We start from the raw sequence: 16,553 nt of genomic DNA on the forward strand, positions 1-16,553 counted from the left end.
CGGATATCACCACCCATCAACCATCCAGTGATCAGGATATAAATATGCCACCGACAAATTGAGAAAGATCTATACGATATCCACTTCATTCAGCATCCGACCCGTTGTCATGTCCAAACCACTTCCCACCATCGCCTTCTTCGGCGCCACGGGCGGTTGCGCCCTCCACTGCCTAGTATTAGCACTGCAAGCAGGCTATCATTGCAACGCATGTACGAGCCCTGAATCACCACCACCACCACCACCCATCCTACTGATATCCCACACTTTATTCATTCATACAGTAACGAGCTACTCACCAAGGAAAATAGTAGTCCGCACCCCAACCAAACTAACCGATCTCCTCATCACCCACGACATCCCCTCTACCACAATCACCACAAACCTGCACATCATCCCCGGCAACGCAACAGACACCACCGCCGTCCGCTTCACCCTCCTCACACCCGACACCAACGCGCCAGTCAGCCTAATCATTACCGGAATAGGGAGCCGACTCAAATTTGAGTCCCTGCTGCACCCGACCCTCGAGAACCCTACCATCTGCCAGGACGCAATGAGCACGCTACTCGAGGCTCTCCACTCCCTTCCTAATCCCCAAGGAACGCAAAAGCCCAGACTCGTCGTTATTAGCGGAACGGGCGTAGACGCCAAACGCGACGTGCCATACTTGATGCTTCCGCTGTTCAATTGGATGCTCAGGGTGCCGCATGCTGACAAGAGGGTTATGGAGGGAATGGTTCTGGCTGAGACGGACAGTCAGAGTCCGGCGATCGAAAATTTTATGATTGTGCGGCCGAGTTTGTTGGTGGATGGGGTCGGTTCTGGTGGGTTGGAGAAGGTCCGGGTTGGCACTGCCGAGGAGCCGGCCATTGGGTATGTGATTAGTCGGGGGGAGGTTGGGAGGTGGGTGTTCGAGAATGCGGTTGCTGGTTTGGAGGTGAAAGGGGAGGGGAAGAGATATTGGGGGCAGTTTGTTACACTTACGAATTGAGTGGTTAAAATTGGAGATTTATTCAGTGGGTAGGGTATATTGATAGATCGAGTGAGTGCTGTAGCCGACGAGAATCAGACAATGTATGGAGGAATTCTATGTTCTTGATATTGTCATGATAAAGAGATCTGATTCCATGTCTAAAAATTGCGGCCCATAGGCATAGGCTTTTGTGATCTGCATTGGAGCGCAGCAGTTGAAGAGACTGACGATACGCATCTCCGTAAAATTATCTAACGATCTGCATCTCCAACGCACTGAGCAGATGACCAATCTGGTGGACTCGAGCCAAGCGAACTATGTTGGAGGCAGGAGGATTCCTATCCCAATTATAACTCCCTCTTTCCAGGGTCTGCATCTCGGTCTCTGTGAAGAGATAAAGAATGTATTCCCGCACTTCCGGATCGCAGAAGTGGAAGTGGCGCCCGAGCTGAGGACGACCGCAGCCGATGCACTCAACGCTACCCAATTCTTCAATGAAATCTATTGCCTCTTCCCACTTGGCAGATGATACCACAACTACAATGACAGGCGCGTGCAGATTGGGCGGGAATGCATTGAACAAATATCTCTCTTCGAGGATGAGGTAGATTTCCATAGCCGTCATCCCTCAGCTGACGGAAGAATAATTCCGCGCCCCCATGAGGCACAATCACACTTCTCACATAGCCATTTCCAGACGCCATTGCAGATGTGGTTCGCTCAGTATGCCCCTTTTGCTACTTGCGGGTGGCCGGGACAAATTGCCGGACTCCGCAGGATGTGGGCGACGTGTCTATTTGTTTACTCATCTCAGAACAAGCTGCCCTTATATAGATCATCGATTCATTTTCTTGGCTTCTACACCCATTCCGCTGGTCTTTCTACTCTCTACCATTGGAATATCATGCAGGATAATAATCTTCATAAAGAGACTTCACAGGTGCAGGTATTCTCCGAGCGTAGGGCGAATGGTACCAGGAGTAAGTCTTTCAGCTGCCGTAGTTCCTCATTTAGTCGCAGAAACAGGGAGTCCAGATGCCGAGAGATGATTCCCATGAAATTGGTCTCTATCAGAAGCTTCACGTAGGGAGAGCCTTGGATTTTGTTGTTACGCAAAGGACGTAGAATGTGCGTTACCCGCGGCTTCGGGAATAAGACAGCCCCGTCATGCATCCTTAAACCTCAAGAACCTTTTATACTACCACTACTCCATTCCAGTCTATTCTGAACAATAAATAACATATTAAGAGCACCCTCTCTTATATTGTTATACAACAACGTCCAACATGTTATCGTAGAATGACAACTTCAAATACGCGCCCCTAGATATTTGTGTTATCCTTCAGCCGAATATATACCAATGACCCTCAAGCCAAAGGTAGTGCCAAGAGTTGAACATTTTATTATCGTTTTATCCCAACAATATCTCTTTGTAAATGCGACCGAACTTGGAACAATGAGAAGCACACCCAATTCAAGCCCCATAAATGAAAATCAGAAAGGTCGCAGTATATGTGGGCGGCCCAGCAGCGATATTTAGCATTATATCTATTGGGTGGTACCTCGAAAGGTTTTATCAAACACATTCAAAAATATCCATAGAGTTTGATTGGAGGGAAGGTTAATATTATTGAGAAAAGCAAGATAAGCAACCATGAATCGAATCATGGAGGTCATATGTTAGTAGGTATCTCTTGCTAAGTCAAAGCCGACCGACCATAATCCAAAGAGGCAAGATTGCTATAGTTACACCGGGAACCCAGATCCGAAGAGCGCGAAACTCTGCACAGTATACGTTCTATTCCAATCAAGACCCCTTGATTGGGATCTCATCAAGCATGACGCTAGAGTGTTCTGCTGAAACTCCAGATTGCGTCATCAAGCCCTAAACTACAATCCTACTGAGGATCAGATATGCATGAAATCAGTCGATGTTGACCTTACCAGCCCAACTTTCGTTGATCAACACAACAAGAATCGCGATTCGGATCAACTGATCGCGTCTACCTGTAGTCAAGGTTGGAGCTCGTCCATGTGTTGCAATCCTCATTCCAGCCGCGGAATGTATACCATACCGAAATTGTACACCCTTCTCTCGACTCCTGGAGCTTCCGATGTTGATCACGAGAACAGAGCTCGAGTAAGCCACAAGTTTACTTTATGAAACACGTACCACTTTTTGAGCCCCTGTAATATGGCTTTGAACATCATCATGCTCGACAAACTGGCGTCATAAAGAGTGAGCACGCAAGGGATGGGTCTGATATTAGAACACTCCGAAGCCCAGGAATGTGAGCTATACGATACGCTATGACATTGTTCGAGCTCCTCAGCATGCATACGAGCTATAAAGCCGAGACGATGTCTCTTGGTAGTCATGATCACTTCCTAAAACTCCCTGTCTTTCTGTGAAGCTCATTCATTCATTTACTGTAAAGCCCGCACTATACATTCTGCAGCAAAAGAGAACCATGAAGCCTCAGACCATTCTTAATAAGCTCGCTCTTCTGAGCTCTGTGCCCTTTGTTCTAGCCGACACCCTCAACATCGTCGCGCACCAGGACGATGATTTACTCTTCCTCAGTCCGGACCTGATCCGCGACATACTCTCCGGCCAAGCCGTGCGGACCATCTTCCTCACAGCCGGCGACGCAGGAAACGACGACAGCTACTGGCAAGACCGACAATTCGGATCCCAGGCGGCGTACGCGCGGATGGCCATCGCCAGCAACAAGTGGAAGGAGACTGACGCCGGGATTAAGGGCAAGGACATCTCCATCTACACGCTGAAAGACAACGCGTCCATCTCGTTGATCTTCATGCATCTCCCTGACGGCAACATGGACGGCACGGGGTTCGCGGGCGGCAACAATGACAGCCTTCAAAAGCTGTGGAACGGAGACATCGACCACATTACCACCGTGGACGGCTCGGGCACAACATACACTCGCGACGAACTGATCGACACGATAACGGTTCTGATGGATGACTTCCACCCCGATGAGCTGAAAACCCAGGACTACGTCGACAGCTTCGGCGACGGTGACCACAGCGATCACTACGCCACGGCCTTCTTCACTACCTCCGCCTTGAACAAGGCAAACTGCCACCCGAACCTGACAGGCTACTTGGGCTACACGATCAATAACAACCCCGTCAATCTCGATGCTTCCGACATCGAGGACAAGACCAATATCTTCTACGAATATGCGAGTCACGACCAGGGCACTTGCAGCACCATTGCTGGCTGCTCGACTCGGCCGGAGGCTGGTTGGTTGCAACGACAGTACACTGTCTAGATGCTGGAAGATCGGAGATTCACAGCCATGGTTAAGGGATGATGACGATGACTGGATGTTTTTGATTCCATATTGACTGTGGTTCAAGCCGTGTTCGACACAGGGGTTACGATAAACACATGTTTCTATAGTTGATGATGTTACGCGGGAGCATTAGTTAGAGAAATGGTTAATGACTGATAGATCAGAATTTAATACTTGTTCTTCCATGCAGTGCTCCCTGTAGACCATAGTCGCTTGCTGGCATTCCTTCGGTACAGTCGCACGAGGTAGCTGTCTAGAATTCCATCAGAATACTCTCAAGCCAACGCCCTGCATTCCAGATACTCTTGGTCAATAGAGTATACATTACCCAGTACAGAGAATTTGCCTCTTTCCCATCCAGGAATAGCCACATACCAACGAGGTCCAACATAAGCCAGTCCACGGAAATCATCCGCTGCGCAATACGACTGTAAGCACGCTCTGTACAACTTCAACTGTACCCCCACAACCAATTATCCTAGGCCTCATTGACTCATCGAATTTCTTCACACCCTTATCCACTCACCGTTGGACGCCACTCCCGATGGAGTGCTCTCATGCACATTTTTCGTGAAAGGCTCCCCCGACGTTGTCAAAATGTGCTCAAAACAGTCTTGGTGAGCATGTAATTGCCAATAACAAATCTCCGCGTAACAGCGTACGGCATCACTGCAAAAAAAGGGGTTGGAAGGAGTAGTCTACGACCGAGCATATTTTTCAAACGTCCTTCGCCACTCGGCTTACGGTAGTATTCCCGACATATACTGTCTCATATTCATATTTTCCACGTGTATCCACGTGTATCGTACATTTGCAATGAGAATAATGCAGGACTTTACATCGTAAATCAATCCCGGTGCAAGGTAGGCTGAAGCATGGACCTCAAAAGACTACCATGGAACGTGTTATTCAAAAGCCCAAGGTAGTCCACAACGAATCGCTCAATGTAATGACAGCGACAAATGTTTAAAAGATGGGGACTTCCACTGAATAACAGAAGTAATAGCAAACTGGACATAAATATGAGAGAAATAGAAAGACTATCCACGGTAAACACTATAGCAAACAAATGCGTGTACAAGCGAAAGCAGTCAGCAAATCTATGCTATGGAGGATGTAGAGTGGCAGATGAAAGAACTAACAAGACCAAGGCCTAATACATGACCTTCTGTCGGAGAGTCTCCAGAAGAGTCTCCGTCGTCTCGATAGAATGTCTCAGGTGGTCGAGCACCGTATGGATAGACTTCTTCTCGCCGCTAATGGTATAACTCAGGGTGCTCTGGGATTGCTGGAAATAGGCTGTAATACCAGTCTGCACCCCCTTCAACTTGCCAAGCGTGCGACTAGTTAGCATGTCTAAGAGGAAGTCATGCTCATCATCGGGTAGGTCGTAGATGCCTATGCGGAGACGTTCGCCCGTTGAATTGCCAGACCTCGAGCCAGACCCGCCCCTGAGCCTCGTAGTGCTCCTTGCGCCATTATCAATACTCTCCGGGGAGGCCATGCTGCTCATGGTCCCGTGGCTCAAGCCACGAGTGCGCTGAGGAGTATGTTTGCTCGGGCCGGGAGGCTCGCACGACAGTGACACGCGATCATATATAAGCAGCTGCAGCCAGCGAAGCACCGGACGAAGGCTCATTGCAAGCAGTAGGAGGGCCACATGATCGCTGTCCAATCGACAGAGGGAACAGCTGAATAGCGCCTCCCATCTAATCTGGATATCTTGTGTGGCTTCGAGGACGATTGGAAACGCTATCGGACATGGTCCAGCCTCTCTTTTGCGGAGACTCGAGAGGGTTTCGGCTTGCACACCAACGCAGTTGCAGTTTTTCCAGGGTATATTGGGACTGTTCATGGAAAGCGGTGGTGCGATAGACGGCAACGGCAGTGGCGGATACGTTGGACTAGGTAGGTAGGCTGGGGACAGGGAATGCGTGTCGTCCAAAAGTCCCTATGTCATCGTGTGCAGGAGTCAGCCATTGTAGTGTACAGTAATATTAATGCTTGTCTTTCCAGAATTCTAGGATATCGAGACAAGGACGCAAAAGAGACATACCAAGGGATCTGAAGACAAGCCCAGCTCGGGATCACCTGCACAAAGCCCCATGGAATAGAGTGGTATACTTGTGGCATGGAGGTCATGTTCAGAGAGGCTCGCCAAAGGACTTCTTAAACCTGAATCATCCGAAGGAGACACCGTAGGCGCATTGAGTCGTCCATCGTGCATCAACAGCGGTGACTGTGGCTGGTCCCAGTTCCAGATCTCGGTTTCCACGGTATCCTTAGACAACGCTGCGCGTGTCGCGGGCGAGGTGGTTGTCTTGTTCTTGGACCCTTTCGGTCGGCCGATGCGATTGGGGGCACTGTAGGTGCATGTATGTTTGTACCGTTTACAGGTCATACATGGCTGGCCACCAGAGCATTTCATCTTCATGTTGTGGCACGAGTCGCATGCTGAACGTATCTTCCTCGATGCCGCAGTGTCCATCGTAAGACGTAGTGCGGGCTGTTGCTGATATCTGCTCAACGGAATATGATCTCTTCCCGGGGTCGATATAAGGCGCGAAACAAGCGCAGAGTCACCTGAGCTTCACCAAAAAGGATGATTGCACCGAAACGTAGAGTACAGTGGCAAGCTCGAGTTAGACCTTTGCCTCCTGTGTTATACAAGCTTGCAAAGACCGGAGACGACCGTAAGGGAGAGACAGCTGACAGCTGACGCTTGGCGTTGCATTGTCTTCCATTCTTCTTGTGCAAGATTCCTTGATTTCATGTCCCCACCATGGAACGTATTGCGTAGGTTGATCAAACCAAGCCTGATGATACAAACACTCGCAACCAGGCTTTGCGTTGTATATCAGAATCCAAGGAAATTGGAGCTATGGCTTTTGATCATACCTCCGCGCGTTCAAATCCCGCACAATTATGGTAAAGCAGGCATGTTCAAACAGAACATGGTCTACAGTCTATTGCATCAATGCCTTCAATGCTAATCTGTGGTTTGTTAGAGTCATGGACACATCAGAAGCCCTTTTGTCCAATAGCAAGGCAGTAAGTAGGGGGTAGATTTTCCAAGAGCATTCTGTTCTTGATCTCAGCCCTGCGGATTCAACTCGCGCATCTCACCCACCAATAAGCTGCCAAGGGATACTGCTTGTAATCTTCAGGCTGCCGCCCTAGTTTCACGAGCTTAACCATATGGGTCGTACTGATAGGCTGAGATAACAGTTCATCTGAGCACCACCCATAATGGGTCGCTAGGAACGGAAGCTCCAAGCGAGCCCTGGCAGGTTACTTACTCTGGGTAGTCGTGAGCTGCGCATATCCACCTTGGTAAACATCCGAGACTAAGCGACGGTAGCATCAGGTCGTTCTCTAGGTTCATGTTTCGAGAGGAAGCCCGGTTGGGGAACAAACCGTGAGATGTGCTTCAATTCCTGAAGACAAAGGCTAGACTACATCTCTTCCCTGTTGTCGATCTAAATCGGCATGAATAGGCCATAGTATTCTAAAGGTGCAATGATCAGCTGCACTACTTGCAATGCAAGTGGACTGCACATCTGTGAGGAACTGGCTAGTGCTTCAGAAGCCAAGCGTCCTAGCTTCTTAGCCGGCTGTGAGTCACGACCGCGGGGTATAGGCCTAGTCTAATGACGATGTTCGATAACCTGCGCTTCGGAGTACGAAATACTTCATTACATCGCCAGAGCTGTCTGGGTATTTGTCAGGCGTCCATCGTCCAGGTCTGACATCAAAGGCAGGAACCCTATTCTGCAAGTGAGGCCTTCCTTCTGTGGCTAGTACCGTATGCAACAAGCAAGGGGTAACCCACAGGGGAGCTTCAGCTCTGTTGCCCAAGTTATCCATTCGATAACCGGTACTCCGACGGGATTTGCTGGCGGATTGTCCCGGGCATACTGCTGCTGCCAGGTGATCATTGACTATATGCCTGCTGCCTTGGATAAGAGAGACACAATCAAGCAAATGGCACACGCACGACAGCTGCATACCACGCGAACCAAGGGTCTGTCGTGAAGAAAGGCACTCTTGGTCTGAGACAGCTGAGGAAGAGGACTCGGAACAGTTTCCCGGGCGTAGGCACAGGGTCACATGCTGTGTTTAGCGTTGCGATAGTGGCAGTTGCCGTACCCTGCCCCGAGTGCCAGCGAGAAGGCAGCGACTAGAATGTGGAAACGAGCAGTGTTGTCTGATGTGAGGGTTGTGGTGCAGAAGAAGAGACACAGCCTACTGCCTGCCCCCTTGATGCCTGCCCGTTGCCCTGAGTGTGTGTATGTATGTACTGTACAGTACTGTATACGGCGGCTGAAGGTGGAAAGATCAACACTCGGAGCGGAACAAGCTTGATGCGCGTCACGTGGTAGACTTCGCCGCACTTTCCTCTTTAGGCATTGCATCGTTTCGACTCACTCACCTCGGAGGTCTTCTGTCGTCACTTGTTTATCCCTCTGTTGATGCACAGTCGATCTCATAGTCGTTGATAGCAGTTATGAAGATATTTCAATCCACCTTCCATCGCCAGAGGAATTTCGCGAAGATACCCTGCCCCTAGCTCGGACGACGTGCGTTTGTTTGGCGATGGCCTCAGCTTGGCCCTCTGTGCCTCGGTTGTCTGCAGTGCGGGGAAACCTTGAATGTACTGTACGCTGCCTCCTGCCACAACTACCTTTCTACAGCATCGCTCATCTATCAGCATGAACACAGAAGCCAGAGTTCGCAAGCGTATCCCCAAGTCCTGTAAACGGTGCCATCGACGCAAGCAACGCTGCGTGGGTTATCCAACCTGCGCGGGCTGCGAGTCCGCCCAGCAACCATGTCTGCGCTCCGAAACCGCCCCCTCATGGCATCATGCTATGTCCAAGGGCGCTTTGGTCCATAGAATAGAAATGCTGGAATCACAGCTGGCCGCTGCTGTGCAAAGAGCCCTTCCAGGGTCAGAAGAAGACCAGGACACACCTTCAAGCCCCGAGAATCTGGACCGAGCTGCGGTAGTGTCGCTGTTATCTTTGGGCCGGGACCATAATGAAGAACCGGCATATCTGGGGCCATCGTCGGGTCGGACAGTTGCTGAGAACCTGGGTCGCATAGTGCACGATACCGTCTGGACCGAATCTCTTCCCATCAACGCTGGCTTCCAACAAAGTGAACCACTCCCCTCCAGTCCTTCTTTCGTGACTGGGGAAGTGTCTGCCCCAGGCCAAGTTGTTGGCGCGCGACTTGTTGAGGCCTATTTTCGTGACATGCATACTCGACTTCCATTCCTCGATCGCTCTGAGATTCATCACCTACACGAGCGCCTACACCAGAAGACTGAATGCGAGGTCAATGGATTTGGACGGTTCAAGATATTTATGGTCTATGCTCTGGGCGCATCCATCCTACAAATGACCGATGCATACGACTCTACCCCCCCTCGTGACTTTTGGGCAGCAGCAATCAACTCACAAACTGCTCTCAAATCACCCTCGACCTACGCCAGGATCGAAGCAATCATGTTACTTGTCCTCTACGACCTACGATCCTCGTCGCACTCTAGCGTTTGGTATACTATAGGGCTGGGAATGCGGATATGTGTCGACCTCGGATTACATCGCGAAGGCCAGTATCGGTCGATGCGACAGCACGAGGCGCAGCTGCGACGCCGTCTTTTCTGGAGCGTGTATCTCGTGGAGAGATACGTGTCTTGGTCTCTTGGACGACCCTTTAGCATTGCCGAGAAAGACATAGATGTCGATGTGCCAGCTGACATGAATGATACTATCAACGACGACCGGCAGGTCAATGAGATTTTACGCACTCCTTCGGACCCGATCGAGCCAGCACCAGGCTCAAACATTCGAAGGTTTATCTCTACTATCCGCCTGCAGCGCATCATGTCTCAAATGCACTCTCAAATCTACCGTGTTGATCGAGATGTGTCAGCACTCATAGATGAGGTGCCTCCTTTAATGACGTCACTGGAAGATTTCGAACAGACACAGCCAGTCATGGACTTAGAGGATTCAACATTCGTTCGGATGCATTGGCACAACTGTGTGCGCATGCTTTTACAGCGGTTCCTAAGCGTCGTCCCTAGCGAAAACTCATTGATACGGAAATGTCTCTACGCGTCTGGTCAGATGTGTCAGTGCTTCAAGACGCTGCGGCAGAGAGCCTCGTCAGGATACTCGTTTCTTCTGGTCAACTCCTTGTTCATGGCTGGCCTGACAATGTGGTATGTATCGCTCACTCAGGTGATAGGCATGGCTGACATCACTAGTCTCTGCCTCTTCCGAGCGCCTCAGTTGTGGAGCATCGCAGTGTCGGATGATTTGCGAGCTTGTTCGTTGTCAATGTTCATGATGGCTGAGCGCAATACTACTCTGCGGAAATATCGCGACGGCCTTGAGACAATGATGACTAGAGCCATTGACTTCGTGAACAGTTCCTCCAATAGTTTGACCAGCAATGCTGGAGATACGAGGGCGCAGGAGCCTACCGGACTGTGGTCACACACAAATGCTATACCCTTTTCCACTTACACAAACGGGCAGCATGGCTCTACTGACTGGTCCGACCTGCCCACGCCGCCTCCTGCTCCGGATTCATTGCGCAGCGATGGCCTCGGACTACAGTGTCACGGCCTACAGGAGATGCTGGACAACTTGCAATCATTTGGTGACTTGTTGTCTGACGATTTCTGGGCGGATATTCCATGGGCCTCAATGGCGGAATAGGATTGAACAGCCAGCAGTACATGACACGTGTTAACTCATCAATTTCATAGATTGTCCAAAGCGAATATTCAAATATCATCTTCATTGAGCCAAACTCATTATCCCTTCGAGTTTACCAGTGCGCAGGCGACAGCGTATCTTCAATGCCCAAGTCTTCTCTCCTGGATTTGCTTTCTGGATCGAAATAAGGGACTTCGCCTACTCCCACAGCCCGGTTGCCACTCCGTGGGCCAAATCCTTCATGGTCGCCAGTGGCTGTGTGAAAGACGCTGCGGTTGTCCCAAATTGCTATCATCTGTTAACATCAAAAGCATACTCCGGAACTGCACCGAGAACCTACCAATATCATTAGGCTCATTCCACTTGAACCGCACCTGGAGATCATGCCCGTGGGTGATCAGATCCTGGAAATACTGCAGCATATTTGCACTCTCCTTGCGCGTCAATTCATTGATCTTTTGCGGGAAAGCGCCTGCGCCATCATTAGCACTCCTCATTCATCTCCGTAGTCCTCCGAGCAACCTACCGACAGGAAAGATCGATTTCCAGCCCGTGATCGGGTTCGTGCGCACAACCTAGCCCATCAGCACCTCTCTATCACCAAGAAACCACAGAACACCATACCGGATGAACCGCCACTAAATCCTCCCCAACATTAACAGGCGCTCCCCTCTCCCCAGCATACATGCGAAACCCACCCGCCTGCGCCATGCGCCGAAACCCTTCACCCACCTGGGTCGCTGTCAAGGTCTCGACGAACGCGCGATACGGCTTACTCAACCGATCGTACATCTCATACCCAGACGCCCAGAGCGTATCGCCGCCGGTGACGGGCAGCTGCGTGAGCCGCAGACTGGAAAAGTCGGCGGGCGCCTTCTCGAACGCGATGTCGCTGTGCCAGACGGCCGCGTGGCGCGTATAGTCCGAGCCCTTGTACAGGGTCTTCCGGCCCTCAGAGTGGATTGTGCTGATCTCTGGGTCTGGGTCGCCGAACTCGCGCGCGTCGTTGGTCACGGGGTGGATGTGTAGGCCGTGCGTGGCTGGGCGAGTCGTGAGCTCGCCTAATCGGAGGATCAGGTCTTTCTGGAGTGCGTTGGTGAGGTTGTCTTGCGCGCGGAAGAAGACTACGCCCCTTTCGGCGACTGGAGAGGTTAGTTTTGATGGGAGTTGGGAATATTGAATGGGGGAGGGCGCACTCATCACAGCCAGGTCGCGGATGCGTTGCTCTGCGTCCTGGTTGAGGAGGATGTCGTCCACGATGTTACAGCTTCCTTTGCGGAACTCGGTGCCGATCACTGGAGTCACCATTACTGGGTTGAAGGTGTCCAGGGACGCCGTGGAGTGGATGCGTGGATGCGGCGCCATTGTCTGAGTAGTGATGATTTGTTCATTCGAGTGTGAGTTGAAGCGTAGGTTGCGAAAGATGTTTGTACTTTAGGGTACGACATGATTTATTTATTCAACTGTTTGCTACTCGAATTGTAGTCTAGTGGGTGAACTCACAGTGTTGGTAGGATGGGTGCTTCGGCTTTCGGCGTTTAGATTGAGGTTGATTGTGGTGGCGCTATCGCCGGTTGCCGTCGCTGGCTCGGAGAATTGCACCAATTTTGGACTTGCTGGCTGCCACCATCTAAATCTCCATGTCGTGACCGTGGATGCCGCTTGTCGAATGTAATAATCTCTGGCGTGTCTGCATAATTATGAAGTAGTGTGGATCTACTTTATGTTGCTTGCCGAGCCGCGAGTATTCATACTGCGATTAATCCCAGCATTGGAAGAGTACAGTACCGTCGACTCCAATTCATGTTATGTCCTCAACGACTTGAACTGTACCAATGAATTGTATTACTGGCAGGATGCGACAACATTGGGGATACATGTGGTCGAGGAGGAAGGTGGAGTTGTGTCGCAAGCATGCTGTAGTGGTGGTTGATTATATACCTTCAATCCGCCAACTGTTGGTAGACAGTCAAATGCAGATATGTTGTCTGAATTTAAAGTTTAGAACGGGATCGACATCTCTCAGCACCGTCAACCAAAGCAAAGGCTTCCACATAATGGGCGCCCTCTCTATCGTCGAAAGCACCGACTTGCAGGACCGGCATCACAACGCTGATCACAACACGCGGTGTGGGTGCCCCTCCGTCCACTGAGGCACCATCTTCGCAAGCTCGAGCAGAATATAAACATACAGCAGTTCACTAAACACATACTTTTCGGCAGGTCCGGCCATCGCTGTTGACCTTTCGCACTGCGCCTTAACAGACCTTATAAGGAACACATTATTAAATCAAGTATGGAGTATTGACGAGTAATGCTATATGAATTGGCTCGCTAGAATGAAGGCACGATGGAAAAATAATAGTAAAAGACCGCTAATCAACATTGCTGCAGGGAAGACATAATAAAAAGCGAACTCAACGCCCACATGTATGCATAGCCGTGTTATAGAGAATCACAAAAATCAAGTTCCCCACGGCGGCCTCCTCAAACATCTCATCTTGTGTATTCAAACATAATTCCCAGCTTGATGTTGCGCGTCGCGCAATACCACAGATGCTGCAGCCGGGGTTGGGCTTTGGCGCAGGATTTCACTTGCAGTGGCAGAAGAGGGACGCGTCATGGGAGTACTCAAGCCAAGATCACTGCGGGATGGCACCGTGGCAAACATCACTGAGGCCCGGTCGAATTTAGCCTCGCTTTGGGCTCGGCCGCCCTCCGGCAAGGACACCATCGAGTAGTCCGCTGCCTTTGCAGCCTCCCTGGCTTCGACACGCTTTCTCTTGCGTTTATCCCGGTTGCACATAAAGGCGGCTACGCCGACAAAGAGGAGGATTAGAATGCTGAAGGTGATGATTGCTGCAATCTCACCGCGGCGGTTGTATGCAGCAATGGCAGCGCTAGCGGAACTAGTAGCAGACGCTGTTGAGGTGGTGGACGAGGCAGTCGAGGTACTTTTGGTCGTGGTGGTCGGTGAAGTAGTGGTTGATTGTGAGGTGGTAGTGGTGGTAGAACTAGATGAGGTGGTACTACTGGCAGTAGAGGTGGTGGAGGTTGAGGATGCGGTGGTAGATGTGGTTGAGGCCGTAGTGGATTCCGTGGCGCCTGCGGAGGTAGTGGAAGTAGCAGAGGTTGTTCGTGTCGTGCCCGTCGTAGACGCTTCAGTCGTCGATCTGGAAGATTCAGAGGTGGTCGTTGATGTCTCTTCGGTAGTCGATGCTCGTTTATGGATGAGCCAGTCTCCGTGAAAGCGTTTGGCGTTCGCTTTGGCATCACTGAGATGGGTCGAATGGGTCGCTATAGGTACTGTGATAGTGACGGTTGCGGTGGGAACCCATGTTGCGGTTAGATCGGCAACGGGACCCGGGTGAGCGACAGTGAGAGAAGACAGAATCCCCAACGCGACTAGATGTCGTAGTTGCATGGTGTTGTCAGGTAGACGTTTAAGCGAATTGAAGGGCCGAGAAAGGGAGTGGCTGTAGAGCAGTGGGAGACCGGACTCCAGGCGGGCGGAGGCCTGCATTATCTATGTGACCAGACATACTGGCTCCAGACCGCCTCATGACGACTTCAATTGAACCGGTGATGATGAATTCTCTGCGGATTAGGGTGTTCTGGTCGTCGTACGTGCCAGGACTAGGGCTGAGGCTTCCCAGGTTTATTTTGGTGTTCTGGATGGATGCTGGTTGGTCCGGGAGAGGGAAGTGGAGCAACGGCCACTCAATCGGCCACGCGGCTTGCGCTCCACCGTTGCTCGTTCTCTTTTCTTATACTCGCGCGCATTCCCACTTTGCAAGTGAACAGTTCAATATGCCCGTTCATAGCGAGATGGTAAAGGTATAGCTCGTTGCTGTGCAGTCAGTATAGCGGTTGGTGTGGTGAGAATCACTCAGCGCCCTCCGTTGTGACCGGTTACAGATCATGCGGAGTTGCGATAAGGATAAGTCTTTAGCCCCCGACAGAGAAAATCTGGTTCGAGGTGTGGATGCTGTTAATTTTAATGGCCGATCGTAGGGTTCCCACTCTGACAACAAGCCTCGTAGGCTATGCCACAGCCCCTCTCGTTGACAGGCTTGTTCACGCACGAAATGGCCTTTTCGAAAGACCAGCGCCACCACCAGATCCCTATCACTGAATCAGCGGAATATGGCTGTATCACGATAACCAGCCACTGCTCACGAATATATCTGGTTTCTGAGTCCGATGGCGTCTCTGCGTGAAACGATGCCACCATTGGTTCCTGACCTTCGTGCCAACATATCCGATGCCGCCATTGTATGCCGGAAGTGTAGCACTCGTTCATGTTCGAGATGATTTCACTGCGAAGAAACGCGCCCATGCGCGATACTTTTTTGTCAACCCAAGATCTAACTCAACTCGGCCTTGATGGGTCACGATTCTTTTCCTAAGCCACGCAAGAGTCACCCGAATTCGGCATAGAATCTCCAAAACAACCCCTGCTTTGTCATAGTCCACGTCAACCCCACCGAGCACATAGGCTTTCCAGCCTCAATCCAAACCCTAATTACTTGTAGATTCTCCGTTCATAGCCCTGGATAGCGTTCCGTGGGTTTTAAAGATAGGTAGTCGGCATCTGCATGGTAGGGCAATCGGAGACTGCCGAATACGTTCCATGTCTGAGCTTGAACCCAGATATCTGCATGAAGTCTTCCAGTGTCGGAACATGAATCTGAAGGGACCGAGAAAACTGCTTATCGCGGCAACGGTGCGATAAAGGCATAAGAGAAGAAAGTCTTCAGTAGGGAGGAAATCTGGGGCCGAGAGTGTTGTTTCTGGCGCGAAACAATTGGGAATGTGCGCTGCACGGATGCCATTAGTAGACTGGTAAACAGGAATCGCATTTTCTAGGGCTAGATCTTGACGTTACTGAACAAGCCATGATACGTGTGCTTTTCAAAAAAGCGACGTTGCAGATCCAGCCCTGAGGCTGTACCCAGCAGTGCGGAGATAAGGAAGAAGCCAGACGGAGATAAAAATCCAAGATAAAACAGTAGATCGGAAATTGGTCCCGTGACCTTCCCTCGGATAAGCTTCCCCTCAGGCTCCCCCAGGCTCCTTCCATCTTCCTCCCTACTTCTTCCTTCTGTCCGGCCGTTTCAATCACAATTCACCTTCAACAATGTGAATAAAGCAAAATGACCTTCAACCACCTATCAGTCAGGCTTCAAGCTCGTGCACTGCTCCTATTTCGGCACGCCTGAGTGTAAGAGGAGCCAGCTAAGTCATTACCCCTCTTCTGATTAATCTACACCTCGTATACTGACGATCATCTTGTAACACGAACAGCTACTAATATAGCAACTCTCCCCCGTCTCCCCTCTCGAGTAACCAACTGGCTACCGAAGGAATTCATTCCCGCACTCTGGCGATTTGTCAGTGGATAGGTCTCATAAGCGGCGGTCTGAAATCGTGATAACCCCGCGTTGGATCGACATCCTGGATCCTGCAGGCTCCTTGGCACGAGGACAAGTCGGGTGGTGGTGGTATTGGCACTCACTT

At 50.7% G+C, this 16,553-nt stretch overlaps 6 protein-coding genes across 6 annotated transcripts; 3 read left to right on the plus strand and 3 right to left on the minus strand.

Moving 5' to 3' along the window:
- Nucleotides 1–109: 109 nt before the first annotated feature.
- BO97DRAFT_477675 (uncharacterized protein) lies at nucleotides 110–994 on the plus strand (the record flags this gene model as incomplete). Its single annotated transcript, XM_025700572.1, has 2 exons — nucleotides 110–212; nucleotides 285–994. 2 exons carry the CDS (start codon nucleotides 110–112, stop codon nucleotides 992–994), a joined length of 813 nt encoding a protein of 270 aa, XP_025551790.1.
- A 2,453-nt stretch (nucleotides 995–3,447) lies between these two features.
- On the plus strand, nucleotides 3,448–4,275 carry BO97DRAFT_434205 (uncharacterized protein; the record flags this gene model as incomplete). Its single annotated transcript, XM_025697661.1, has 1 exon — nucleotides 3,448–4,275. One exon carries the CDS (start codon nucleotides 3,448–3,450, stop codon nucleotides 4,273–4,275), a length of 828 nt encoding a protein of 275 aa, XP_025551791.1.
- Nucleotides 4,276–5,452: 1,177 nt separating this feature from the next.
- BO97DRAFT_451197 (uncharacterized protein) lies at nucleotides 5,453–6,837 on the minus strand (the record flags this gene model as incomplete). The annotated part of the gene is made up of 2 exons (XM_025698969.1): nucleotides 6,356–6,837; nucleotides 5,453–6,250 (listed from the first exon to the last, which is right to left on the minus strand). Exons 1-2 carry the CDS (start codon nucleotides 6,785–6,787, stop codon nucleotides 5,453–5,455), a joined length of 1,230 nt encoding a protein of 409 aa, XP_025551792.1. The 5' UTR covers nucleotides 6,788–6,837.
- A 1,647-nt stretch (nucleotides 6,838–8,484) lies between these two features.
- On the plus strand, nucleotides 8,485–11,033 carry BO97DRAFT_414005 (uncharacterized protein; the record flags this gene model as incomplete). The annotated part of the gene is made up of 2 exons (XM_025696324.1): nucleotides 8,485–8,592; nucleotides 8,994–11,033. 2 exons carry the CDS (start codon nucleotides 8,485–8,487, stop codon nucleotides 11,031–11,033), a joined length of 2,148 nt encoding a protein of 715 aa, XP_025551793.1.
- A 112-nt stretch (nucleotides 11,034–11,145) lies between these two features.
- BO97DRAFT_344193 (TauD/TfdA dioxygenase family protein) lies at nucleotides 11,146–12,398 on the minus strand (the record flags this gene model as incomplete). Its single annotated transcript, XM_025691724.1, has 5 exons — nucleotides 11,146–11,321; nucleotides 11,374–11,505; nucleotides 11,560–11,608; nucleotides 11,658–12,175; nucleotides 12,230–12,398. 5 exons carry the CDS (start codon nucleotides 12,396–12,398, stop codon nucleotides 11,146–11,148), a joined length of 1,044 nt encoding a protein of 347 aa, XP_025551794.1.
- Nucleotides 12,399–13,361: 963 nt separating this feature from the next.
- BO97DRAFT_51786 (uncharacterized protein) lies at nucleotides 13,362–14,656 on the minus strand. The gene has a single exon (XM_025700875.1). The coding sequence runs from the start codon at nucleotides 14,554–14,556 to the stop codon at nucleotides 13,543–13,545; it is 1,014 nt and encodes a 337-aa protein (XP_025551795.1). The 5' UTR covers nucleotides 14,557–14,656; the 3' UTR covers nucleotides 13,362–13,542.
- Nucleotides 14,657–16,553: the final 1,897 nt, after the last annotated feature.

Source organism: Aspergillus homomorphus (genome assembly GCF_003184865.1).
Source record: "Aspergillus homomorphus CBS 101889 unplaced genomic scaffold BO97scaffold_16, whole genome shotgun sequence".
Taxonomy (NCBI): domain Eukaryota; kingdom Fungi; phylum Ascomycota; class Eurotiomycetes; order Eurotiales; family Aspergillaceae; genus Aspergillus; species Aspergillus homomorphus.